This window comes from Pieris brassicae, chromosome 4 (assembly GCF_905147105.1).
Source record: "Pieris brassicae chromosome 4, ilPieBrab1.1, whole genome shotgun sequence".
In the NCBI taxonomy this organism is placed as follows: Eukaryota; Metazoa; Arthropoda; class Insecta; order Lepidoptera; family Pieridae; genus Pieris; species Pieris brassicae.
The window spans coordinates 13,792,711-13,820,507 of NC_059668.1; the positions used below are offsets into that span (position 1 = coordinate 13,792,711).

The 27,797-nt window shown below is 32.7% G+C and overlaps 2 protein-coding genes across 2 annotated transcripts in view; both read left to right on the top strand.

Moving 5' to 3' along the window:
- The first annotated feature begins 406 nt into the window (after positions 1 to 406).
- LOC123708596 (glucose dehydrogenase [FAD, quinone]-like) lies at positions 407 to 7,637 on the top strand. Its single transcript, XM_045659386.1, has 6 exons — positions 407 to 467; positions 1,395 to 1,723; positions 3,271 to 3,501; positions 5,098 to 5,230; positions 5,963 to 6,082; positions 6,353 to 7,637. The coding sequence occupies exons 2-6, from the start codon at positions 1,399 to 1,401 to the stop codon at positions 7,596 to 7,598; spliced, it is 2,055 nt and encodes a 684-aa protein (XP_045515342.1). The 5' UTR covers positions 407 to 467; positions 1,395 to 1,398; the 3' UTR covers positions 7,599 to 7,637.
- An 8,169-nt stretch (positions 7,638 to 15,806) lies between these two features.
- The window catches only part of LOC123708365, a 50,946-nt gene continuing 38,955 nt past the window's right edge, over positions 15,807 to 27,797 (top strand). Inside the window, exon 1 of the mRNA XM_045659041.1 lies at positions 15,807 to 15,879. Coding sequence (XP_045514997.1) covers positions 15,807 to 15,879 — 73 coding nt within the window. The remainder of the gene's footprint in view (positions 15,880 to 27,797) is intronic.

Below are 27,797 nucleotides of genomic sequence, written 5' to 3' on the forward strand. Positions count from 1 at the left end.
TTTGATAATTTAATTTCAAGCAATATCCTACTAGATATCAGCTTATTATACTAACTCTAATATAAAATAATGACCAAGAACGCGCCACCAAGAGTACTGCCAACCGCCGGTAACAGCAACACTAAGGAATTTCTGGTTCAAATTGAAAAAAAAAAAATTTTCTGATGTTAAGTAGTCCATCTCAACTACCTACATAATGCAGGTGCAACCGGTCATTATCGGTCTTGCCGGAGGTAACTAGTACTAAATATTAAACAGTTGAAAAGTAGAACGTATGACCAGTGCAGTGATAGGCGTAAAGTAAATAATTGTCGGTATCGGGGCCTACGACCTACGAGAGTGCACGGTCAAGGCACCTGGCAGGTGGCAGGAGATCTCCATCTCCACAATCCGCATGCCATTCGCACACTGACCGCTGCCATCAACACAACGGAACCTGGAATACTGCATTTTTAAACAACTTTTCAGTGAGTTTTTTTATTGTTTACCAATTATCGCTTATCATTATCATATATCTTATTATTCTTCATACTATGCTCACCTCGCTATTTCCTTTTTAGATAAAATAACTTAATAATGACGTGTAAAATTAATGCGCAACGGTTTTAGTATAGCGGGAGTTCAAAAGATATGAAAACTCTTAAGTAATTAAAATAACATATGGACCCCAACTTAAAAAAAAATATTATACACCTTGTTGTCCTGTCTTAACTATGAATATTGATTTCGAATTGGTATAATTAACTAAAAATGTTTATAGTATAATTATGATATACAACATTATTCGTTTGTTTAAATAGTTTTGTTTGTATTCCAACATGGGAATAGGCGACATATAACTGGCCATGCGAAAAATATGGATTTCCAAGATTAATGCCACAGACAATTAGCGATTTTATCAATATAATAACTCCGATCGAAGTATTTGTTTTAAACGATATTCATTTTTCTTACATCCTCTTTGACGATATTTGCAGCACGCATTCTGTCAAATGCCATAAGGTTACATGAAAAAGTTTGAATTGTAAAAGCGCTATCTATGGACTGAAAAAAAATTTGCTATTGTAACAAAATTAATGATAACTATTAAGTTATCATGGTGGTTAAGTATTCTTAAATTTTCTTGTTTTCCTCGCTATTTTCTTAATTTTTTATTTTCATAATAACAAACACAACAAAAAGAATAAGCGAAATCGGTCCAGCCGTTTACGCGTAATGCCGTGACCGAGGGAAATAGGGATTCATTTTTATATAGAGATTTGAATTAAGAACATACCTATACCCATACATTACAAATGTATAAAAGTTACATATATTTCACCAACTGCCAGATTCCTTTTAAATAGCTGTAAAAACCTTTCGATAAGAAAAATGTCATAGAGCGTTATTTTCAGAAAAATGCGGCTGCTCATAGCGCTTTGCCTAATAGCCATCGTACAGGCTATAGAGATTTACACAGATGACGATTTTCACATAGAAGATGAGCCCTATGATACAAATAACCTGATCGACACTGAGAGCTCAAGGGACGGGCATATGTTGCCTTACCCTTTGCAGAGGGAAAACGAGGAGACCTTGAATAGGGTGGCTAGGTTCGCCCACTATTCGTATCCACAAAGCCCAATTGTCGATATGATGCTGCAAACAGTTGCTGTTAACTACTCACCAGCGAATTCAAATGATCCATTCGACTTCTTACGAGATTCTTATCCGCTACCAAAAGGTAAGGAGCAATCGTTTAGTTTATTATTTTATTTTTAATAGTTTAATAATACAAATGTATGTTACGATTAAAACGAATACTATATTTTATGAATCTAAATCAATTACTTATATTCAAAAGTCGACTAGTACTGTTTACATTGAATAAATAAGTTAATCATAAAGATTTTGAATAATTAGCTACAAATAATGATGTAAAAAACTTTGTAATAATTTCAAATTATACGGGCACTCACATTTTCATATAAGCTGAAAATTGATATTTTCCTATAACAGGGCTGATATATGTACGTGTATGTACGTATGTGAGAATATGATGTGAATATTACATTACATGTTAATTCAATTTAACTAAAATAAGAAGGGTTCAGCTTATAATGTCAGTAAAAGTTAAGAATAAGCATAATAAGTATGTTACATTTAGAAAATATTTCAATAATTTCCAAACAACGTAGTCACTATGTATATTTTTTTAAACACAGTTTCAACGCAGTACGTGTTAGTATGTTGGTGGATCACATAGTATAAATGTGTTCTATCAAAATCGACATGTCTTAATAATAGTGTTTTGTTTTAACGGAGGCTTAGTTGTTTTGTTTTAGAAAATATTCACAGATACATCGTTAAAATTTAAAGCCAATAAAGATGCTATCTGTGGCTCGAACTTGTGGGATGCATTGTTATTTTAAAATTTCACATCTATTGTAAACTGATCAAGTACAAAGATAGGGGTCTACTTAGCTGATGTCCTTTGCATATAAATATAATAAGTTTCTGTTGAAAAGTAATTTATTTTATAGTTTATATTAATTTTTTTGTTAATAATAATCATCCAATGGCACTTTATCCTTTAAGATTATTAGTTTTAGGTGTAATCATAATACTTATTTCTTTTATAGTTAGTCTTCTATTGTACACATTGGCGATTTAGGTTAAATCACCGCATATAGAAATAGATAAAATGATGCAGAGACGGGAAATGAACACGTTGAGCATTAGTCCAACGGAATTTTAGTATCATAAATATTTAGGATGTTGAAAAAAGCATTGTCATTTCTACGAGCGAATAAAATCTAGAACTCATAACTCATGTTCCAGTTGTGGTAAAGTTGTCAGTCTCTAATTATTCCAAGTGAAATATGTAAATATGAATTTGCGAGTTTATTTTTGTTTATTTAGTGTGAAAAATGGTAAAAAGATTCTAACCTGTGAAGCTGTTACGAAATATTGTATTTTCCGGCTTTTTCTATAACATAAATCTACATTTAACATTTCTCACACAGAGTAGTCTAAAAGAGGCTGCCTCAACAAAATTTATTTGAACGATCGTTATTATTAATAATAAGTAACGAGTTTGCGTTTATTCGTTTCAATAAAAATACAAATAAGTATACATTCTTATTAATAACGTCAACGCTCTTAAACCACATTAAATAAAGAACATTCTTTAACTATGTCAAGATACGATACGTTTATAAATAAATACGATAATATTTACTCACAATATGTAAAGGAAAATATGTTTATAAAATTCATAATAATTGACAGGTTACAGCAAGCCCTTAGACGAATATGACTATATTATTGTTGGAGCGAGTTCTGCGGGTTCTGTCCTGGCAGCTCGACTGTCAGAAGACAAGCCGAAGGCCACGGTGCTGCTACTAGAGGCTGGCAAACCGGAAATGATACTGTCAGACATCCCGGCGCTGACACACCACATGCAAGACACGGATTATGTGTGGCGGTATTCTATGGAACACCAGGCCGGCGTGTGTCTAGGTATATATGAATATGTACATTGACGCTTCAATATTTTAAGGATTTTAAATCCATATGTAAACAAGTATATTATGTATGAACAATTATCCAACTCCTATGTTTGTTGCTTTACCAGGAAATTACGAAAGGTAAGTTTTTTTGGAGTTAAGTGTTAATTGTTAATCATTCTACTGTACCCAGTACAAGATAGTTAGGTCAAAGACATAGGTTCTACGATTTAGTCTCTTCATCGTACGAGTTTTAATTGCGCAAAGAAAAATCCATGCTCAAACCATGAGCTGCGGGGTTATGTATCTCAGGCTTATATTAATACTAGTCAGCCCACCGAAACGCAATATATTTGCATGATCGATAGAATGTAATAATTTTTCAAGTGAAACGGCGTTGGAAAAAAACCGTCACATTTTTCGGTTACGCGCCATCTTTTTCTTGTCCCTACCACGATTGATTTGAAGAAATTCGAAGCCATTAATAACAAAAATATATAATAACGATAACAGTGATAGTAATAATTCTATTACAATTAATGAAATTCTGTAATAATCTTAGTAGTAATAAGGTTAAATAAAATAATTGTATTATTGGAATTCATGTCTATGATAATAAAAGCCTTTTGTTAAACTTTATCTAACTTAACTTTATAGAACTAATTTCTGTTAAGTTGAATATAGTAGGCTATTTTTCGAAAAATAAGGTCATAAAGAAGTTTCACTTCTTACGTGTGTACACTATTACACGCACACATTTTTTGCAATGAGATGAACCGGTAAATATGGTCCATAAAGAGGAGATGAGAATTCGTGTCTACAGTTTGGAAAGTAACACAAAATCAACGAAACAACGTTGCATTCAATAATAAAGCTGCATTTTGTGGAATAACAACTAAAACTTGTTATGAAAAGTGACACAGGCTTGAACAGTTAGGTGCAAACAGAGGTGTACTTGTTTGTTTGTCAGTTAGCGAATTGTTGGTAACAACGCAGTTAACAATTAGGACACGGCTTCAGTTCAAAGGCTTCTGAACCCTTTAAAATTATTTTTATATTTTATTAGTGCAAAAATTAGATTATTAGATATAAAAACGAAAATTAAAAATATTTTTTACTAGTTCGAAGCGAAATCATAGTGCTTTACACTTTGATTTAATAAGTTCTTAAAGTTTAATAGCCTTATTCTCCTAGGAATGTAAGAATAGATGTCATTTGCTATAACAGAACATAATTGAAGTGTTAATGTTGTTATTATGAATAATTAAACAAGTTTGTGTAAATAAAAAATATAAATGTATTATATATATCTATGTGAGCTTTATAAGAGTAAGAAAATGGTCATTCTCATTGTTCAACAGCTTTATATATAGAGATAATTGTGTAGGTGACTCTGTGGGAGTAATGTTTATCAAGTGTAAGTTGTATTATTGTTAGATATTTGGCTCATGAACCCAGAAATTCAACCGCCTTCGGAAGTTAACCTATTAGTTAATGAAATCTTTGAAAACAAAAATTAAAAAGTTATAATACGGAACGATATATATGATTGCACACGAAAAGCTCATTTCTTCTTTTTTATATTAAATCGGGCTTCAAATGATTGCAGGGAGTGAGGAACAGCGCTGCTATTCCCCCCGAGGTAAAGCCCTGGGCGGAAGTAGTGTCACAGACTATATGTTCTATTCCCGAGGCCGTCCCGAGGACTGGAACGGCATAGCAGCTGATGGTAACTATGGATGGTCAGTATTTATTTTTTATCATATCATATGAGACTAAGGTATACCCACTAAACACTTATTTTTTAATAAAAATAATTTCTTATACATATTTACATCTGGCTATATAATACAAAATTTTTTGTTGTATTAATAATAAAACAAGGCCAATTTAGAGAATAATAAACAAATTTTATTTTCTACTTCACTTACGAATTAATAAACCTTTCCCTTCCGTATTTTGTAAAATATAAAAAATTGAATTATTCTATATGAAATCAAGGTCAGATGACCGTTACGTCGACCTCAACGGCCTCTTCATGAAACTGTTTCACTTGAAAGTTGTACCGCCCTCAATGATAACTTGATAATAGGTCTCGAGACTAACGAAGTAAGAGTTACCTAATTAGGATTCTTGAAATACGTAATGCGATCAAGTCACAAATTATACACGGATCAATCTGAGAACGATAACTCTTTTTCAATTTTAAATCAATTTCAACACAAATTTACCCATCCAGGAGCAAGATATATACAATACAAAATGTCATTTTCAAACATTGTCAAAACAAATTTATATTCTACTTTTCTATCTGTGCCGGCTGTTTTATACTTAACAAGTCTATTCTCCGCTGGTGCAGGCACGTCTGTCCGCCAGCAGTTTTACGAGCTGGCGCTCACGATAACACGTCCCGCTTAGTATTCTAGGGCTTAGCTAATCTGTCATACCTACGTTACATAATCTCGTCTTTTCAGGTCATACAATGAGGTACTCGAGTATTTTAAAAAGTCGGAGCGATCCGAGCTTAAAAAGTATAAAAACATGCCGTACAGAGGTCGCGATGGAGAGCTCACTGTTGAAAATGTGCCCTTCAAGTGAGTACTCTTGGAAATATTTCATGTTTCTCGCACACTTCATATAATATTTTAGATGATAATCAAAAGGAAACAAGTGAATATTGAAATTTAATCCATGATCAATTCTGCTGCTTACATAAACAAATAATGATTAGATTTGTTTTTTTAATAGCTTTAAACGCAGAAACTGACATTTGATGCTCTATAATTTATGCTTATTTAAACACAGTGCTATTAAAATAAGAATCAATAAATACTAGAATATTAATGATTATTTTTACATTTAAGGACGGGACTAGTGGAAGCATTTTTAGGGGCGGGTAGAATCAACGGATACCAAACCGTAGACTATGTGTCTCCAGACCAACTAGGTTTTGGCTACATTCAGACAATTACAAACAAGGGGCACCGCCTTAGTGCCGCTAAAGCCTTTTTACATCAACATAAACGGCGCAAGAATATGCATATTTTAACTGATGCAAGGGTGACAAAAATAATTATCGAACCACAGAGCAAGAGGGCGTACGGGGTAGACTACATAAAGAATAACGTCAAAACTACTGTACGGTGTCGCAGAGAAATAATACTGTCTGCGGGTCCTATAGCATCTCCTCAATTACTCATGCTGTCCGGAGTCGGACCTGAGGAACATTTACAAACGTTGGGCATCCCAGTACTATCAAATGTTCCTGTTGGAAGAACTCTATACGATCACATCGGTTTTCCAGGAGTTGTATTCAAATTAAACAGTAGTAATGCTAGCCTTATGGAACCAAAAGTAGCAACAATACCTAATTTGATGCAATGGCTTCAATTTGGAGATGGGCTCTTAACAACGCCTGGAGGAGTAGAAGGTGTTGGTTACATAAAAACCAGTGTTTCCGACAACCCTGAGCTTGTACCTGATATTGAGCTTATTAATATGGGCGGATCTATCACATCGGATGGAGGCGCTGCGATAAGAAAAAGTTGGAAAATATCAGACAGGACGTACCACAATTCATTCGGTTCACTGACTGATTGCGATACCTGGCAAGCAATACCAGTTCTATTACATCCAAAATCAAAAGGTCGTTTAGAACTACGTGACATCAGTCCCTTCTCATATCCAAAGATATTTGGTAATTTCTTGTCAGATGCGCGTGACATTGCAACATTAAAAGAAGCTATTAAAGTATTGATTGGGCTTGGAGAGTCTGAACCATTTAGAAAATATGGTCCAAGTCTACATCTAGCCCCGTATCCCACCTGTTCTAGTTACGCCCCTGGATCTGATCCATACTGGGATTGTGCGATCAGAACAATGGTAGTATCTATGAGAAGGCAAACATCGACTTGTAAAATGGGTCCAGAGAACGATAGTGAAGCTGTGGTTGACCCCGAATTAAGAGTACGTGGCGTGCAGGGTCTCAGAGTAGCTGATATAAGTATCCTACCAAAAACAATCAGTGGTCATACAATTGCTCCGGAAATAATGATTGGCGAGAAGGCAGCTGATATGATAAGAAAATCCTGGTCGAATTTAATAGCTTAAAGATTGTAGGTTAATTTTTATTTAGGGTCAATAAATTTATCCAAAGAAAATACTCTTTAATTTATGAGAAGAATGGCGTTTGATTTAACGTCGGTCGTAATAAAGGTGATAATTGAGAGTGAAGTGATTAATTGCAGCTCGGTCGAGAGATAACGTCAATAGAAGTCGCTTTTAGGCATTTTCGGCCTCGTCATGTTGACCCCGAAAAAAAAATCGATTCATCAATGTGAAGCTCCATTAACATTGAAATTTGGCACATCTCTGTGAAGATGCCGGGGCTCAGCGGCATGTATTAGCGGTTCATTTAATTAGCTCCATTATTCATAATTATACAGAGATTTTTCACGACGTTACGTAATGAGCAGAGAAGATTGATCCAATTAATTCATCACTTGTTTACAGAGGGTGTATCGAGAATATGATTTCAATATTAATTTTATGACATATGAAGGATTTTAATATGGAATCATTTCTGTATTGATAATATTTTAGTTATGTAGATTGCCCTTTCGTCCAACGCGAAACAATTATCTATTTGTCGGAAATCGTACCCAGAATCATCAGGTCATGTTGAACACAGTGTAATGATTGCAGCTCCTTCCAAAAGTTGTAAAAAACAAAAACTTGGCGATTAAAAAGAGTGGCGGAGAGTTTATTGCCAGTTCGTCTCTTCCGTTCTACGTCCTTGATTTGAGAACTGGCAGTAACTGTAAAATAAGAATAGATTTATAATTAGATTTTGAATTTTGAATATCTTTACGAATAAGTGGAGGTCACACACGTCATTTATTTTTAATAATCTCTATGACCGCTGTAGCCAATTTAATTAAATTTAAATTAAGAACTATTATTTTTAATTTGACAGTTGTCTGTAAAGAGTATTAAGGTTCAAAATAATGAAAAGTATATTTTAAAATTATATTAGGATTAATTAAGTTTTTAAATCAGCAAAATTATGTCAAAAGTCAAGAAATATGGAAATGAATTGACCGGAAAGGAGTAACAAAGTGTAGCGAGGACCAGTCACCCCCGGAGCCACGAAATATGAGTGTCACATTGGACACACATACCGTTGCTTCTACTACGAAAATATTGATCGAGATACCTTTATTAAATAATTTTTAAGAGACAATCACACTTACAAGACATTTACATGACTTATTTCTTCTATTTTATTTACTTTTTGCTATCCAAATACAATATAAATGTATGTATGTTTTTTTAGTATTTTCATTTCGCATTAGTATCAACGACATAAACATATATACGTTCTGTTTTAAAGACTGCATTAAAAACTTTATCTTTCAGTTAAATAATAATGATAGACGCAACAGAACATTTAAAAGTGATTGTATAAGTTTTTAATAAAATAAGGTATCCACTTCTAAAGTATGTTTGAACTCTATTAAGGTTCTTGACCACTACTCTACAAGAAAAGATAGAAAGAGTTTTTTTTTTAAATTCGAGTAAGCTGTGAGATCGATTGTAAGTGCAAAGGTAAACACGGCCTCAATGAATGAAGGGAAGCGCAGTTGGGCGCGCGCCGAAGAGACGTCGTGTTGTGTCGCGTCCACAAAATAACGGAAAGCCGCACCGCTACGGCTTACGAATATGTGATAGTGAGATTCAACGATAATTTTAAATGTTTGACAAACAAAATTAATATTTCCTTAAAAAAAATTCATTCGCAACTGGAATAATTTTTTTTTTTCTAAAAAATTCTAAATGTTTTATCCGTTCTAGATAAATGTTAAAAAATACTAGTTTAACCGTATATCTACGCCGTAGTACTTCCGGTCTAAGTGCTAAGCGTAATCAGATAAAATAAAATGAAAGCGATGTAAAATACCTGTAAATTTAAGCCTAGTTTGTTTCTTTGTATCAGTTTCAGCAGTCACAAATTTAATATAAGTAACTGCATATTATCAAAAAATTATACGCTACGGTTTTAAAAATTTTAATTGTGATGTATGTTTATAAGTTTCGTACATAAAATGGAGTAAAACAATTCGCTTTTTATGCGTTAGAGTAATTATTAAATTAATATTAAATTTAAATACAGTGTGTTATTAGTCACAGATAGGGTTCACTGAAACTTCTAACAACATGTATCTAAGCATATCCAATCATCAATAATTAATAAACTACAAAGAAATCGTACGAGAAATAAAGTATAATGACAAAGAATATTTTAGATGGTAAAAGCCAATACAAATTTTATATTTTATCGTATTTCAGAATTTTCTAGAGACTAGATAAAATGAAAACTCCTTCCGGCAGTACTGTTAAAAATGCATGAACGTTTACAACGATTTTTTTGTTATCTCTCGTTATATATTTTAACAGTCTTGGATATTTAAAATAATCAAAATCTAGCTCATCACTTCGTGGGTGTATGTAACAAATAATTTAAAAAATCCATTATAAGAATCCCTGTCATAGCAGATATTGTGCAATTATTGTAATAAACTTAATATCAACCGCTAAATAGAGAAACTAATCTCTACTGTAATCAGTTGCATATATAGCTTATTCAAGCATTAAGACAAATATATTCCGGTATGTACAAACACTGCCTTCCACGTAAGCGTCTAGAATAAAGGAGCAACATAATGGACTACTATATCATAAGTTTAGGAAAGTCGATTAGAAGAAAACTCAAATTATGTCAACCGTAAACGGCGGCGTAGCAGATATTTTCTTATATAAAATATGTATTGGTGTAATTTTATTTCTGCTGAGGATTTTTATCTTTGCCTTTTACCTGTCAAGGCCAGAAGTACGTGAAACCATTACGTTTTGAACGTGAAATACGACATAAATGGGCGAGTTATACCCGGCCATTCCTTCGTCCATGTTACTGCTCCATGGTAGTCACGATACATTGAAAGTACTACGTTTATCATCGCGCCGTGATTGTGTTTTAGCTTCGTTTTATTATCCACCGTTCTAATGACACAATGTTCAGAAACGGCACTTTTATATCTCCCTTTTTATGCTTTTCTAACTGTCTTTTTATAACTCTTTTTTCGATCTTTTACAAATCGAATTTGAGCCACACATTTCCGCTCAGATTATATTTTAATCTTGTTAGAACTTTGATCTATCTTACGATGTTATATGTTCTTACTATTGACTTTTTAATTAAAACTATCACCATTAAAATTTTCAATATCTTAGGCTTAAAATATATCTAACACCTACACATAGACAATTTTAACAAATATGAAAAAAATTGATTTTAAAATATTAAAGACCAAATTGAAGATTCGTGTTGCATTGTTAATTTCAAGTTTCGTGGGATCTTATTTCTCGTGACTATCAATTAAGCAAAAGCGAAATCCTCGTGAACCCGATCGTGCCATAAAAATTGCGAACGTAGTTACGTCCCGTCATTTAGTACGATTGTCATAAATAACAATGAAAAATGTACGAAGCGTTCTAAAAATAATTCACTTTAGAGAACTATACCGTTTGAGATATTTTTACAATGACGAGTACTTTGAAGCTTTTAACGCCTTTAAGAGTAATGTATTTGTAGACAAACAGAAATAGCTGTCATTTTTAGACTATCGAGAACTATAAAGAGATGTTTAGACAATTAATAATTTTACTCAACGATTGCACAAAGACGAGTGGTCTTGTAAAATTGCGACAAAATAAATTAACACAGGTAAAATATAATTAACAAGATAAATGTTAAATATACCAATATTATTAAGTTCAGTCAATACGTATCATGCAATCAGGATGCCAAAAGGCGGGGCAGACATTGCGAAGAATGTGGTTACAAACTCTCCCCGCGTAAATAATAAAAAGTAACTCTAATGTGACTTTATTGTTCCGTGGCTTTGTCCGTAGAAAATTGGGATAAATGTTCACAATATTCTGCTACGATATTGTTATTGTCGCAAATAATACGTCGATAATGTTACGATTATTAGAGCCTAGTAATAACATAAAAATATACAGTCAAACACAAGATTGTATTCTTATTGTACAGAAAGTATCGAAGTATCATATATAAATACACAAAAATAACACTATAACACAGAAAATATGGCGTAAAGTAAAAAATACATAAATAGTATTTTATTGTATAAAATATATAACCTCTTTCTTGTACTTATTGAAAAGGGACAAAAGAGTACTTTAAAAGGGTTCTTACGAAACATAGAAAAAATAAGCTAAATCATTTTATAATCAGCAATCACTTAGTACTAAATCTATTCATAAAAATGCTGGTTCTTTGTAAACAGGGACTAAAATAGCTTAATCTTAAACTTTGATCTCTAAGGATTAAGTGATTTAAATTTGGAATGTAGATATTGTTAGTGAATGTTTTAATCATCAAAAAGATCGATCACGAACGTTGTGTGGCTGTCAAAAAAGTCAAAAAGAAGTTTCTGAAAATGTAAAAACACATTCTTTTGTTTTTTATTAATTTAAAATGATAATGAAAATATTAAATTAACTGCAGAGATACTAGTTACTATTACATCGGGCGCTTGATTACGATACAAATCCTGTAACAGTAACTGTAATTTCATGAGTTGAATGCAATACTTTAAGGTCGAGGGACGTTTTTGGATTCAAATATACCCGCTGTTATAATAGTTTGCTTGCTTAGTAAACAATCTTTCCTGTTATTCATAAAAACCAAATCCGAACCAACTAGCTTCATATCTGTCAAATTGTGTTTACCTTTGTATATAAAGATATTAATAGAGATATTAGCGTTTATTGGGCGTGTGAATCAGCCGTTACACAATTGAAGATAACTAATGAAATCGCTATTGATGTTAAGCGGTAAGATAGCTGGACCGGTGAACCAACTTTTAAAATAATATATAATGACTTCGGGAACGCAACACTTCTAGATGTTACATTCATTCCATTCCATTCCAACATTCGATTCGAACGCTCCGTTTTTTTCTATTCCCTCAAGGTCCAGAGGTTTTAGCTTTAATTAAGGCAAACTTTGAAGGCTAATTTACACAATTATAGACACACAGACATCACTGAAATGACATAGTGCGTGACACGCTCGGCAACGCCTTGGTGCGCGTCACGCAACGTGTTCGTCTAATTTAACAAATGACCGTGTACAACCCCACATGGGTTCATAACAAATTTTCTACAGTTTTTTAACAAACTAGGCAATAAATTTTCTGGCTAATTGACCAGTACTAAAAAACATATAAATCATCAGCATTACTGAAATTCTTAAAATTAGCCTTGCCATAATTTCGTAAGTGTTTTCAAGCAATGTGTAATATCGCGTGATAGGATACGTAACAGTGAGATACGTGAGCTGTGTAGGTAAAAAGAGGACACAATGACAGGATACGAAAGATAGTTAGGAGGATTGCCCGTGTAGAACGAATTTATGAGAAGCGGGACAAGAAGGATTTACAAGACAGCCATTGATGGTAAAATCCGGTTGGGTAGGCCTTGTCGTACATACCTGGACCAAATCCAGGAGCTACTCTGGGACTAGTTAAACGTACTAATAACTATTGTGAATGTAATGAGAGTGGATGAAGCGAGAGGTCTAGAGCGTAGCAAGTGGAGATTCGTGGTCTCCGAATACCCCTTCGGGAAAAAGGCGTGGTATTGTTAATTAACTTAGGTAATGAGGTATCAAGTCAAACCCCATTCGCTGTTTTTATATCTTCCTCATAATTTTTACATTTAAATGATTTTTATTTTATATTTTCATATCTACAAATAAAGCATTATGAAATATGTATCATGGAAAAGTAATCTAGCGTTTGCACAAATGTTAATAATCATAATTTTGTTAATAATAATCTACTAATAACAATAGAGTAGCATTTTAGAGATGAACTCATATTTCCGATTACATTATTTTGATTCAGACTTTTAACTTTATTGATGAAGTATTTGGTCCGTGAATTCATTAAACTGCAGATTTTATTTTCAAACAATACTCAATCAAACCGCTGCAAATTCACTGAATTCAAATTAAATAATAACTTGGCAAGTTTCAACGTTGAAACTGCCTCGTATGTTGTCACAATGACCTGTGTGCACAAACAGTTATATTATAAATTACACTTCTTAGTTTATTGTTATTTCTTCATATTTATATATATATGTACTTAGAATCCTAGTATTATCTAATGTCATTATTAGAAGCTTACTTAACTTACAGTTTTTTTTTATATAATAAAGTCTATGGTTGCATTTGTCATGGCATTAAAAAGTCATTATCTCAACAAGCATTTGTAGTGTAATATTATTTTTGCTATCAAACCTCACACGTGGTACAAGGAAGACAATCAGATATTTATGAAATATGTTCTAGAAATGATATACATGTGTGGAACGAGTCACGAAATACATCGTTATGTAATAATCAATAAGAGGATAATAATCATTCATTAACAGGTTTCTAAAACGACTCAGCGAAAGGTGTCCATGGAGTTGTTCAAAATGTCCATCGAATCATTTCACAGTTTTATTGTAAATCTTATTGTTTATTATTTTTAAACCATACGTGAATTAAATATTAGATAATTACATTCATTTGTTCGTTTTGACAAAATCTCAAGTTCAATTGCTAGTGAAACAAAGGATTTCCTGTTGGTATATCCGAAGGATTGTTAAATAACTTTGTGTAAGAAATTCCTTATTGTTCTATACACGTGCTGAGGTCTAAACAGTTATTGCTGACGCATGCTTACTTAAGCTGCACTCAAGAGATACACTATTTTAGTTTTAGATTTAGTTATTAACAAAGCCTTATTAACAGATACAAATGTGTAATATACAAATATTTACAGCATATTACAATTGCATCTATTTATGTATTAGGACGTAATAAGATTTGGATGTGTGTAAAAGTTTTACAGATATCAAAATGAATACAGGCACGACAGCATAATGTTAAACAATAAAATATTTAAGCAACACAAAGTTTTAAAAACATCACAACCCTTAAACTAACCACATCGTAAAGGTAACACTGCCTAAGGGACCAAACTTTTAAATTTTTTTTAAGGTTTGTTTATAATTTTTTATGTATTTTCATTTTATGTAGGTTAAGAAAACTGTAAATACTATATATGTTAATAGTAACTTGTTATTATTACTAGTAAACCTGATTGTTACAGTAAAATCTACTTCAGGTATAACTGTTACGCACAAAATCGTTTAATAGCTTTATCTTACTAAGACCTAACCTGAGTCCTATGAAACAAGAGACTACGCTTTCCATAATGGTATCTCGCTGTTGGCTTGAAGGGCCTTGACAGTTCAGGTCTAGCCGTTTTGATGAGCATAGCTCACGATTTTGTCCTGCGACTAGCGCAAGGGCGTCTCCTGCAAAACTCGGACGTCGGCTTGGGTCGTCGCGAGGTAGACAAGAGTGTACCATACTTGATCTTATTCTTATGCGCATAATATTACAGATATCTAGACTGGCGGCGACCAATCGGTATTCCGATAAATGGTTTACTTATTCATTCACTCAGTTTTAGTCTAAAGAACGATTTATGATAAGGGGGTTAACTGCCTCGGTCTGAAATTCCCACCCATTAAAAAATAATAAGCCAACATTTAATGAAACAAAAACTAATGTTATATTCGAGATATTGTTTAACGCGAATCATTAGTTTACGAACTACAAATAAAAACTTAAATTATTAGATCTCCAGGTAGAAGTTGTCCACAATTTTTATCTCGCTTCATTCATTTGGGAATAAAAGCTGGTTAAAAGTGTTAATAGAATTATGACTTCAGAAACACGGTTTAGTTTGTTTGTAAATTATGTTCGGTGTAACGGAAATATTCTACGTCAAATGATTTCGTTTTGTTTACATTTACAAATCAGGATTTAAGGTGTTAGTATTTAGCTTTTTTATAAAATCGAACACATAGTTGGCGGGAAGTAATATCTGATAAATGATCCGTAGGTCACGGCGGTAAGATTTGCGAAGCTTTAGGTATGTCGTATAGGTAGGAGTGTTTCTTTCTCAGCGAATTATTAATTGTATCGGTTTTGAGTGATCCCTTAATCGCCTTGGAAAGAACAGAAACAGAAATATATATGTATCGTTCACTTCCAAACTCTTTTCAGTCTTTAACATGAACACTGACATTTAATTGGGACTAGTGACATTCGAAGTGTTAAACCCATAATGAGTTGGAGAAGTTGATATTGGCGCGAAGTAATTACGCAAGATGGTGGCTAGATGCAACGGCAAAGTGCTGACTATTGTCTTTAGCACATTGCTGCTGGGCCGGGCGATTGCAGGTAAGTTACTTAAGATATTATATTATATTTATTTATATTATAAACAAATATAGGTAGGTGGAATATTGGTGATTTCTTATTTAACCCAAACAAAATATCGTACAGACGATTTCTCAACTTAATAGATTATATCACAGTCAAAGTCAAAAATCATTCATTCATATAGGTAACACAATGTACACTTATGAACGTCAAAAAAAGAAATATACACAAAATGCTTCTAATTTTACATTTACTCCCAGTTCTCAAATCAAGGGCGTAGAACGGAAGAGAAGAACTGGCAATAAACTCTCCGCCACTCTTTAATCGCCAAGTTTTTATTATTATTCACAACGTTTGTAAGGTGCTGCAAACATTGCACTATGTTCCACATGACATCTTAAGCAATAAGTAATAATAAAATAAAAACAATGATTTGTCTCAGATTGGGAACATATATTTTAGGGAGAGAGACAACCTGACGCATGGACGCCGCTACAAGCAATGACATTTAAGCGAGCATGACGATCCTTGAAATGTGAACCTGGCTACATAATAAAATAATAATAATACTAATTATACTGAAACAATTTGATACAACATGGATCACGGTTTGTAACGCATTAATATAAGAATAACTAATTGTCTTTTTCGTTTGACCGGTAAAGGTCTAGGTTCGAGTTTTGGGGGAATCAACGAACATTTTGCAAATAATGCATTCTGACAGTTTTTTTAAATAGTAAAACCAATTTTTTTCACAAGAGCTTTTATAATATCTTTATCAAGTAAACAATTTCTCGGTATTTTTGCAAGCTTTTACACATTAATAACATTTATTAAAATTTATTTTCTTATAATAATAATAATATATAATAATTATAAATTTTATTTTATTTAAATTCTTAAATATGAAGTAAATAAAAAAACATAGGCCTCTCTAAAGGGCCCTCAGGGTTCGCGTTACCTACTACCCAACCATACCCTCGCAGACACCAGGGAATAGCTCAGCTCAATTGCCTTCTTCCGTTACCGATATACATCTTTGAACTAAGAGAATCTTAACTACGGTAAACAAAATTCTATAAATTAACATTAACAACCTAAGTGATAAGCCACAGGTCGTCGCAACCGGCCGGAATTGACCGGAAATCAATCAAAATACTTTACAGTGTGACGTTAAATCCTAATCCTAATAAATATTTAGAAATAGATTGTTTCTCAGATACTTTAAATTCTTGAATCGAGTTTCGTCTCTGGATTTAGCTAAAGTCCGAGCTGTAGTTTAAAAAACTTTGCTCAAACATAAAAGTAGATTAAAATTCCTTTAAAGGATTGCCTTAAGTTTAATTTAAGAATTACAGCGGTTCTGTGGCATCAAAAAGTAATAAAAGTTAAAGACTTTTGTACTTGGGTGTAATAAACGGGAATATTTGTAATGTAAGACATTTTACAGATAATAAATATGGAACTTAAGAAGAATCTTATAATTCGATTTGTTTAATGATAAGTTAATTATTACATATTGAAAGAGTCATATATCAATATTATTAAGAGCAGTGTTGGCCTAGTCTTTCAAGCGTAAGGCCATGTTACCGTGTCCTGCCTGGGGCGATTGCTGGTTGCATTTTCCCACGAAACGAATTTAAAAAAAGTGGTTAAAGGTTGTGAGAGTGTTGCACAAGGGCTTTTTTCTATGTGCGCAATAATAAATAGCTTTGAAGGCAAACATTGTGAGGAAACTAACATGCCTCAAAACCAAAAAAAATATCACATGCCACACACAAGGGTGATCGCCTGCTTCTTTAATAAACCAAAATGATGAAAGAAACGAATGATAGAGTAAGGATCCATATAGTGTTGTGGTATGAACTACTAGTACAATTATCTTTTTGATAGTTAATAGTTTATTTATGGACGAAGCTTATATTTTTTTTAATAAAAAAATATTTGTATAAAATTTTGTCGAAGGATAAAGGATAATACAGTGCATGGATGTAATATTATTTATAGCGCGGTCGAAACATATTTCAGCGCGGCTAATGCTTGCAGGGCAGATTTAGTGAAGCCTCACCGAATGAATCATTAACGAGCCGAAGGAAACCGGAAGTGGATGAGGGGGAGGGGGAAGCGACGTAAGCGAACAACTAAAAAGTAATTTGCATCAAGCTATCGTGCGTATAGTCAACATTATTGGATTGTACGGTAGAACACGCATACTGTAATTTTAGATACTAGTTTTTTTTATTATACTATCTAAAATTTGCTACAAAAAGGTAGAATAAAATAATAAACGCTCGTATGCGAAATGTATAGATTTAAAAATAACCATTTTTTATTTCGTATACTCGTGTCAGTCGATCAAAAACTGATATATGGCGTCACTTTTGCAACATGGCGATCTAAACGCCTAAATTTAAATGCGAAAACACTTTTAAATATTAACAAATAATTGAACTTATGAAACCTGTTCTATACCAGACTATAGACAATACAGTGATAATAAAAGAAATCAATATTCGCTTCATATCTTTCTTATGGCAACAGATAATGAACAGATATCGGCTAATTCTAATAACCTAACGTAACTAGTAAGCAAATGAGAAATATAGACAGACATATATATATATATAGCAGTATAACATTGTTACAGCGTTTTAAGGAGTAATATATTTTAGTAGGCGAACTGGCAACATTTTTAATGCTGTTATTAAATAGGGGATGGTCGTAAAAGGGTGTAAATTAAAGGTTATATGTAAATGCCAGATCATTTAAAAAATATTGTCCAAAAACTAGAAAAATACAATAAAGAATGGATAACCCAAACTAGGGTCATATTGCTAGAGCGCGATATAAAAGATGGACACTAGAAATAACAAAATGGACTGGACCTATTGGAAAGAGATGTATACATCTCTTTTCAGTAGGACGACAAAAGAAAAGATGGACAGATCACATTATAGAACTAGCGGGGAAAAACTGGATGAATGTTGCTTAAGACAAAGAGAAATGGAAAAATATGGAGAAGGCTTTTAACCTTAAAGGGGCTATACAAAAACTAGACCACTAAAAAATAATTGTAACTTAATTTTTTTAATAATCATACAATCAACACAACTAATACTAAGATTAAGGAAAGTAAACTAACCACTTGTTGTATGGATTAATTTATAAAGCTTTAATAATAATAACCCAAACTTAGAGGTATAATAATCGTGCTATTCACAGCATTACCAAATATACCATTCCATGAAAATCGGTCAAGCCGTTTTGGAATTTGGATTTTTTTAACAAAACAAGGTTACACAGATTTCTGTAATGCGACAACTATTCACGTTTATTACAAAAAACAATACACATGAATAAAATACAACAGCAAATTAAACAGTAAAAAGATAATAATAGTTATAATTACACAATAATTTAATATTATATAAACCTAGGAGATTCTTATTATTATTAAGAAAATTGTAAATACTATATTATAGTATAGTATTTATTTTCTCTTGTATATATGTATTGTGTTTTTGTATGTTCTGTCTTCTCTGTAAATGCTCCGTTAGTGTTTTTAAAATAAATACTGAAATTTCAATTACTATTTTCTATAGGTACGAAACTAAGAACTACTCGAAATTAACATTTCCTTATTGAGGCAGTAACAGCTCAATATCTTCTCGCAAGCAGGTGATCATTAAACTTTGTTTGGGTACTCTGGCGCCAGCCTCGATTAGTTCACGAGCCCTCATTTACACAACATTACGTTCAGATTGCAAACTTCATTTTCCCTCAACCTCACCTTGGAATAAGTCTGTTTCGTGGAACATTATTCAAACTTTAACTCGCTAAACATGCGTGACAGGGCTTTATTTCCGTTTATTGTTGATAATTAACGTGATTTTTTTTGTTTATGCCACGGCATATAATTAGTTTATACACTACGGTAGACATAAACAGAGGCTGTTAACATTACATGACATACTTCTTGAAACTACGCGGTCTACTAAAAATCGGATAAATTTGGCATCAGTTAGGATACGATATCTTTAATTAAACTTTTGATAAATTTTAAACAACATTTTTTTAAATTAATTGAATGCTCATCGCAGTGTTGGGCTAGTAGCTTTAGCGTACGATTCTGATACCTGAGGTCGTAGGGATCCCGTGTGCTGTGCACCAATGGACTTTCTTTCTATGTGCTCATTTAACCTTCGCTCGAACGGTGTAGGAAGACATCGTAAAACAAGCCGGTTTGGCTATTAGATTCAGTTGATCATGATATAGAAGTCTGAGGCCCAGATTTATTTTTTTATTTTGACTGCTCAATGATATCATTTAAAAATCTAGCCTAACTTAAGACTTCATTATTGTATATAATTCTAAAACTATCCTTATTTGGTTATACCGATAATTAACATAAAAAACTGTCCAATAACTCTAATAACAGTCTTCTATTAAGAGGAAGACACTCTGTTCTTGAGTAATTTTTTTTTACTTAGCACTTACCAAAAGAGCAGTATTGGCCTGGTGGCTTCAGCGAGGTCGTAGGTTCGATCCCCGGCTGTGCCACCCACCAAAAACATAAGTTTAATTACTTCTTTAAAAGTCTAAGCTAATAGTGGTAGAACGTATACGATAGTGCTAATAAGATGCATCAAAATGTTGATATGTTAAGAGAAATGTACGTACCATTTGTATACCCATGCAATTGTCAAAATAGGCCTTTGAAAATTAACTTGAGATACAAATCCAGCCAAAATACCTACATGTGCATATAGAGGCCGGTGATACTTGATTGCGGTTCTTTTGAATGTGTCCTTCGGGAACGAAGTGGTATCGACAAACATTTATTTACGTGTTAAGTGTTTGACCTCGTATCTACATCGTACTGAAAACGAGATGAGAATAAAACGACAATTGATTTGTATGTATGTACATGTAGGGAGGAGGCTCACCTGATATTACGTGACATTCTACTGCCTTTTAGGAATTGGTACGCTCCCTAAGGACCCTAAGTCGAATTGGTTTGGAAATACTTGGGTGGGCCGCTGGCTCCACATAGTCGTGGTGTGCGTGATCTTCTTCCTTCAGGGGATGACAGAAATCAACTTCAAAATGTCACCTCTCTTGTTTAGTACATATGAAAGTGGTTCATATAACTATAATTCAGTTATGAACATCAATGTTATCCAGCGTTTGTCTTGTCGATTATGAATACTAATCACCTATTCCAGAAGCGTCCTCTAGACATATGTGTAGATATACCCGTCCAAATCCATTCCTACCTCCACATGCATATGACTCCTGTGTCTACCCTTCGTCGAGATACATAATCTCAAGATTATAATTAAAATGCGTAAACAGCATATATTTTATCTCACTTAATAGAGATTGGCCCTGCATTTATACTTCAGATATGAAATTCATTTCGTTTGAAAATTATTAATAAGTTTATTTTATTTTTAGCTGCATTGAAGTGGAAAGTTTCAGTTTAACTTCGGAAACCGTAAAACAAGCGAACTCAAAGATTCAATGGAGCGAAACACCGCGCTCGAGTTCGGCGTCTCAAACGATTTCAGCACCGACGCTGCATTACTAACTACTCATTTCTACACAATGCATCCTTTACATTACCTGTAATGAATACAATAGCTATATTTATTTCTAAAAGCGTATTGAGTTCCGCTTACCTATTTCAATTTCTATGGGGTGAATAATCACATAATAATAACTGAACTATTAGTTCAAGATTTATAATAATTTACCAAAAACATTCAAAAATTCTGCTCTGGGGATCTTAAAAGTCCACTGCATTATATTACTTTTGAGAAAATTTATTATTCTATTAATCATTATTTGTGTAAAATATAATTAATTTGTAACGTAATAATTGAATTTGATGATATATGATATATAATGTAATGTAATATGCAACTACAATGTAAAATTCTACCTTTTAATTATGTTAGACAAATTTGTACGCAATTATGTTAATCAGATAATATTGTTGTACCATATTCTTATGTATTCTTCTTATTATTTACATTACAATTATTAAACTGTGCATGGACAACTAACCATTTATAACACACACAATAGAAGCAAATATATATAGTTAGACGACAATAGAGGATATCTATCAGGTCAAAGTGAACGCACAGATTACGTTACGTTTCATAGTGGAACCTTGCGGCAAACGTTTAGTTTCTTCTCTTGTCATAGTTAAAACATGGTTATATTCATAAACTAAATAATTAATGTGTTTTTTTAACTATTGGTTATTTGTCTCTTTCCAAATAATACTCGCGTAGTGAAAGGCTTAAAAGAATAATATCGGTTACAGAAATAGTTTAGTATGGGATGTTTTTAATGGACATTCGATTTTTTGGAAATCTTGGAGTGCCTCGGGCGCGTACGAAGTTACTCAGTGAAGCACCATTTACGCGTGTCTTGCGCACCCTAAATATTATTGCTTGTGAGACAGATGTTTTTATTTGCACACTGGCTGAATTCACAAGAATTGCAATTATAAATATAATAATTGTTTGGATTTTAAGTTTTTACTTGTTATGTTTATATTATGTTTTTACTTTAGTTTTCTATTGTATTAGTATTAAGTTACTGTAAAAATAGAAAAAAAGGAAATACATATTTTTTTATGACTACCTGACTTTTGACACAATTAACAGGATTTTAACACGATAATGTCTGTAACAAATATGTTAAAACTCATCTGCAATATGATGTACACTTTATTCAAAATATTTAGAATAATTTATTTTAATGAATTCCATCTTAATTCAGTCTCAAAGCGACTAGGTACCGACATAATTGGAGTATTGTCAGACTAATTACATCATCAGACGTCCAAGAACAACGTCTACAAATTAAGTACTTAATATTTATTGGAATCCAAATGTAAAATATATTTAAATTGATTATATTGTTCAACTTTCGAGCTGTCTACTGCTGAATACAAGATTGAAGAGTTCTTGATTCACGATTAAAATATATACATAGGATTTAATTACACTACTTTATATCAAATTTTTAGATCACTAGATATAGTTTCTTTTGTATGCAAAGATAATTTGCAAAAGAGTTGTTGTATGTAGAGTATTATAAATATTGAAAAAAAATCTTGAGAATAGTCGTAAGGGAAAACCCTCAAATTCCTCTCATTCTATAGTTTATGAAGCAGCATTAAAAACGGTAAGAATTGGTATTGAAACCCCAGTTTTTACGGTTTACACCATGATTAAACGCAGGTCTAAATTTACATAATCATCCCAGTATAATTTTTGCCTTTGTAGCTGTAATTAAGAAAAATATCTCGCGAACGTGAGTCAGCGGAACGTCAAGCTTGCATTAATTATCAATTTAATTTCATTGCACGGTAGCTATCACGCTAAATCACGATCCTCGATTTAATCTCTCAGCGCGTACACGAGTATAGTCTGTACCTATTTAATTTTTACTTATCGATACTGGCAGCTATCTATGACACAACAAGGGGCTTAGTCTTCTATTCCCTAACAGCAGTGTATGTAGAAAGTCGAAAACTAAATTTGTATGAATATGACATCTTGACGAAGCTCCCAGTAATAAAAAAAACTATATGACAGATGGCAAATCCAAATTTAGAATATTCAATTGTTTTGTTTTGAAAGAAGCTTCGACAATTTTAATGGTTTCGAAGATACTACTAATTTAATATATTAGGGAGCTATTTCAAATTTAGATAATTGGTTTTTATATTGAAACAGTTCAGTGGTTTTGTGGCAATGTGCTACGTATATTTTGCTAAGTACAATATAGATGGCGCATTAAACATCGAATGCAAGACGTGCGCCGATGCAAAGCCGGGTTGTCGCTCACAAAACTCAGCAATATTCAGATAGATAAGTCTGTTGAATATTCAAGCGCGAATATTTAAAGAGATGAAAAAGCTTAACAAAAATAAGCCGAAAAGAGAAATAGAAAACTCGTCGAATACTGAAATTGTTGAGCTTTTCAGATATGCTATTTGAACGCTGAATAACAAAATCACTAAACACGTTTTGTACCCCGCCTGTACCCGGACAGACTCGTTACTTCGGCCTTATTCGAGTACATTTGACTTTTGTAAAATCTTGATTATCTCGGCTGTCGTGTACATTCGCTGTGACTTGCGCACTTACGTCTTTACTTTATGTCACCCAAGACCATAATATTCTTATCTTGTTTTCCTTAGAAGGACTAATTATCTATTCTACATTTAATGTCATTTGTAAAACGATTTTAATAAATATATTGCTTCTTTTTTTTTGCAATAATTAGTAAGTATGGATAAAAAGGAGTTTTCTTTAAAACGCGTTTTTTTTTAATATTGTAGCAGTTTGTCAGGAGCAGTGTTGGCCTAGTGGCTTCAGCGTGCGACTCTCCCTGAGGTCGTAGGTTCGATCCCGGCTGTGCACCAATGGATTTTCTTTCTATGTGCGCATTTAACAATAGCTTGAACGGTGAAGGAAAACATCGTGAGGAAACCGGCATGCATTAGCCCCAAAAAGGCACAGAAGGCTGATCACCTGCTTGCCTATTCGATTTACAAATTATCATGAAACAGATACATAAATCTGAGGCCCAGACCTAAAAAGGTTGTAGTGGCATTGATTTTAGCAGTTTGTCAACAAAAATAACTTGCTTCTTTTTAATAAATGCATATCATTCAGAAAACTACAATATTTGTTATATAAAATTATACGTACTAAAAACGAAATACGCGAGTATATATAAGACATACCGATAAACAAAGGGAGGCAATAAATGATTTTTGTACAATCCAGCAGAATGTTGTATAGTCTCTCGCAAACCACGGTTGGTGAAAAGGTCATCGAACTGTGTAAATAATGATTTAATTCGCGTTTACTAAAAGAAGTATTTAAATAAAAAAATTGGGTCTTATTAGTCTAAAACTTTTTATCACTCATCCATCTAGTTTGACAAACGAATATTTGTTACACATTAGTACAGATTACGCAGTACACCTAAACTACAAACTGTGAGAACAAAATTCACGGAGGTATTAGGCACAAATTGTGTTCATACCCGTCTGGCAAGCAGTTGGGTGTAAGTGAAACTCAAATGTATTCTACGCCTCGTGTACTTTGTTTCGACGGGAATTTTCAAGGAATACAATTGCATTTGTACTCGTGAGACTTGCATATTTTGTTTTAAAATAATATTATTTGTATTTAATATATTACGGTTAGGTCTTACAATATTATATCTACCTGCTGATCTTTAAATTAAACAATTACTTAGTGCTTTGACCAAATTATTGCCAGGATTCTTTGCCAGCCCTTCTACTTTTCGTAATATACCTATATTCTCGTATATTTTTTACAAATAAATTATTTGAAGAAGTATATTAAGTATGAGGGTGTGCAATTATTTAATGAATTACTGTCTAAAACTTGTAATATTAGCGAGTTAAAGGGCAATTAATAAACATATAAGAATGAGCCTAATGACAATTTGGATGATATACATATTAAGATTCTCAAGAAAATAAAATAAATTTTTTGTAATGAGAAACAAAGTACGATAAACATTATTTTAAGAGTTTTTAAACCCAGAGCTTATACGCATAGAACAATGAAACGAATTCTGCGATGGTAAACAAAAAATAATATAGAATCTATTTTAGAAAAAAAATTCTTAAAAATTGATAACATTAGTTTGAAACGTTCAGTTATAAGATTTCTTCGTAATATTGTCGTCACATTTAAACGCCTTTATATCATATCATATATATGTTTAATGTTTGAGAACTAGCATTAAAATAGGTATTGAATGACCCAAGAGCTTATCTCAGAGACCTACCTCGCAAAGCTCACAAATTAGCAACCAAAATCAATGTTGCGGCGATTTCGTATTCAGAGAGCGTAGTTGGGGCTGGCATCAGAAAGTTAAATTATTGCTAGTGATATTTCGGTGAAATACACCATGTCTTATAGGGTTCGTGATTTTAAAAATTCATTGTCTTTAATGTTTTGTTGATACAAATTAAACGCTAAATGTAAAAATATTCTCATATATTATTATATAATTTGTAAAGAATGTTAATAATTTACACAATTATATAATATAAATTGATACATTATATAGAAAAGACATTTGTAATTTGGAAACTATATGAAACGATAGGATTTTTTTATATAGACCATGGGATAAACGTGCAGGAGGATCCCCTGATGTTAAGTGATACCGCCGTCTATAGACACTCTTAATTTCAGAGGGCTCGTGAGTGCGTTGCCGTCCTTTTAATAGGCTAATATAAACAAGGAAGGATAGTAAGGATAGGAACTAATAGAAACGATTATTTGTAGTAGGAAAAGATAGTTCTTTATCACAATGTACATAACTAACCTACTCTAAAATTTCTCCCTAAGTGAATGTAATTCTTTGAAAAATAAAGTATAATTGAACCTCGAAAAGTTCAATTTTATAAAATGCTAGGAGTAGCATGGGTATGAAACTAAAACCAAGTTTTTTATCTTTGTTAAAGGATACAAACGGAAAGTAGGCTGACCTGATGTTAAGTGATACCGCCGCCCATGGACACACACATTGCCAGAAGGCTCGCAAGTGCGTTGCTAAAGGTTGCCGCGCTGCGCTACCAGTATACAATGGGAATAAATATAAGCACTACGACTCTATCAAAATATGTTGCGTTGCGATTAGGTCAAAGAAAACCCATATTCGTCGGGCAAACGTCAAACGAACGTTCGATAATTTTCCAATCACGTAAAACACACGTCGTTTAATGGTATTTTGTCAAAATCAAGATAAAATATTTCCTCTACAAGTTGGTGGGCATGATCGCATGTTCTCCCCGAGCCTTAACTCCACCCCCGTACGTGTACAAGTTAACTCAACTTTATGGCCGTACAGACTTCTTTTGTTTCCGTCAATAGTGAAGAAAAAGTTGTTTTATGGTTCCAATTTAATACTTATTGCTTATAAAGTTAGCTTTTTAGGGTTCAAAAGCTTTTTTAGTAAGTACAAAAAGAGATATTTTTTTGATATTGTTAGGAACTGATGTTTTTATTTTAAAAATCATACTTAGATACTCATAGTTATATCATATACTATGCTTCGGTGCTTAAGAAATGCATAACATAGATATAAATTTGATTTATAAATTATCGAATTTTAATTAGTTTTTAATTGGGCCATAGGGTTCAAATGCACAGGCGCTAATTAAAGATTTAAATTGGCGCCTGGTAGATAGTATGGGTGACCCCAGAGCTGGTTTTCCTCGCTCAATGAATAAGTTTCGCAATACAGCGAGGAAATGTTTCCAGCATTAAAGGCTATTTTAACTGTTGTTGTAATTTTCAGAATGAAAAGAATATTGTAATTACTGTATACCTATTTGTGTGTTAGAATTATTTTTTACAATAATTTAAAACAATTTTTTAAATCATGAAATATCCGAATTTCTTCAAACTAATTCAAAATCTTTTCAAGTTCCTTAATAGTTGACGTCATATTAATAGTCAAGGAGTCGATGCAGTGTAATTGTATTATTAATTATCTTCCCCACTATTGAAGTGATACCGCTCCTTTGGGTATAAAATGTGTGGGTCGTGAAACGAGGACTTATGACGTCGCATCTTGTGTCGGGGGAAGGTTGTGGGAATGGTAAGAGAACGTTCTCTCGCATTATAAACACGAGGATGTTATAGAAAGATACAATAATAATTTTAAAATCGCTTGTTACCGATAAGGCCGCCCGTTAACTTATGTAAACTTTATATGTACGGTAGGTTACGAAGTATATATTAATACGTATTAAAAAACTTATTATTTGAACAATTAACTTTTTTTGTTTTTTAGGAACGTAATTAACAATTACGTTCGTTTTTCATTTATCTGTTTTAATTAGCTGTCAGTACTTC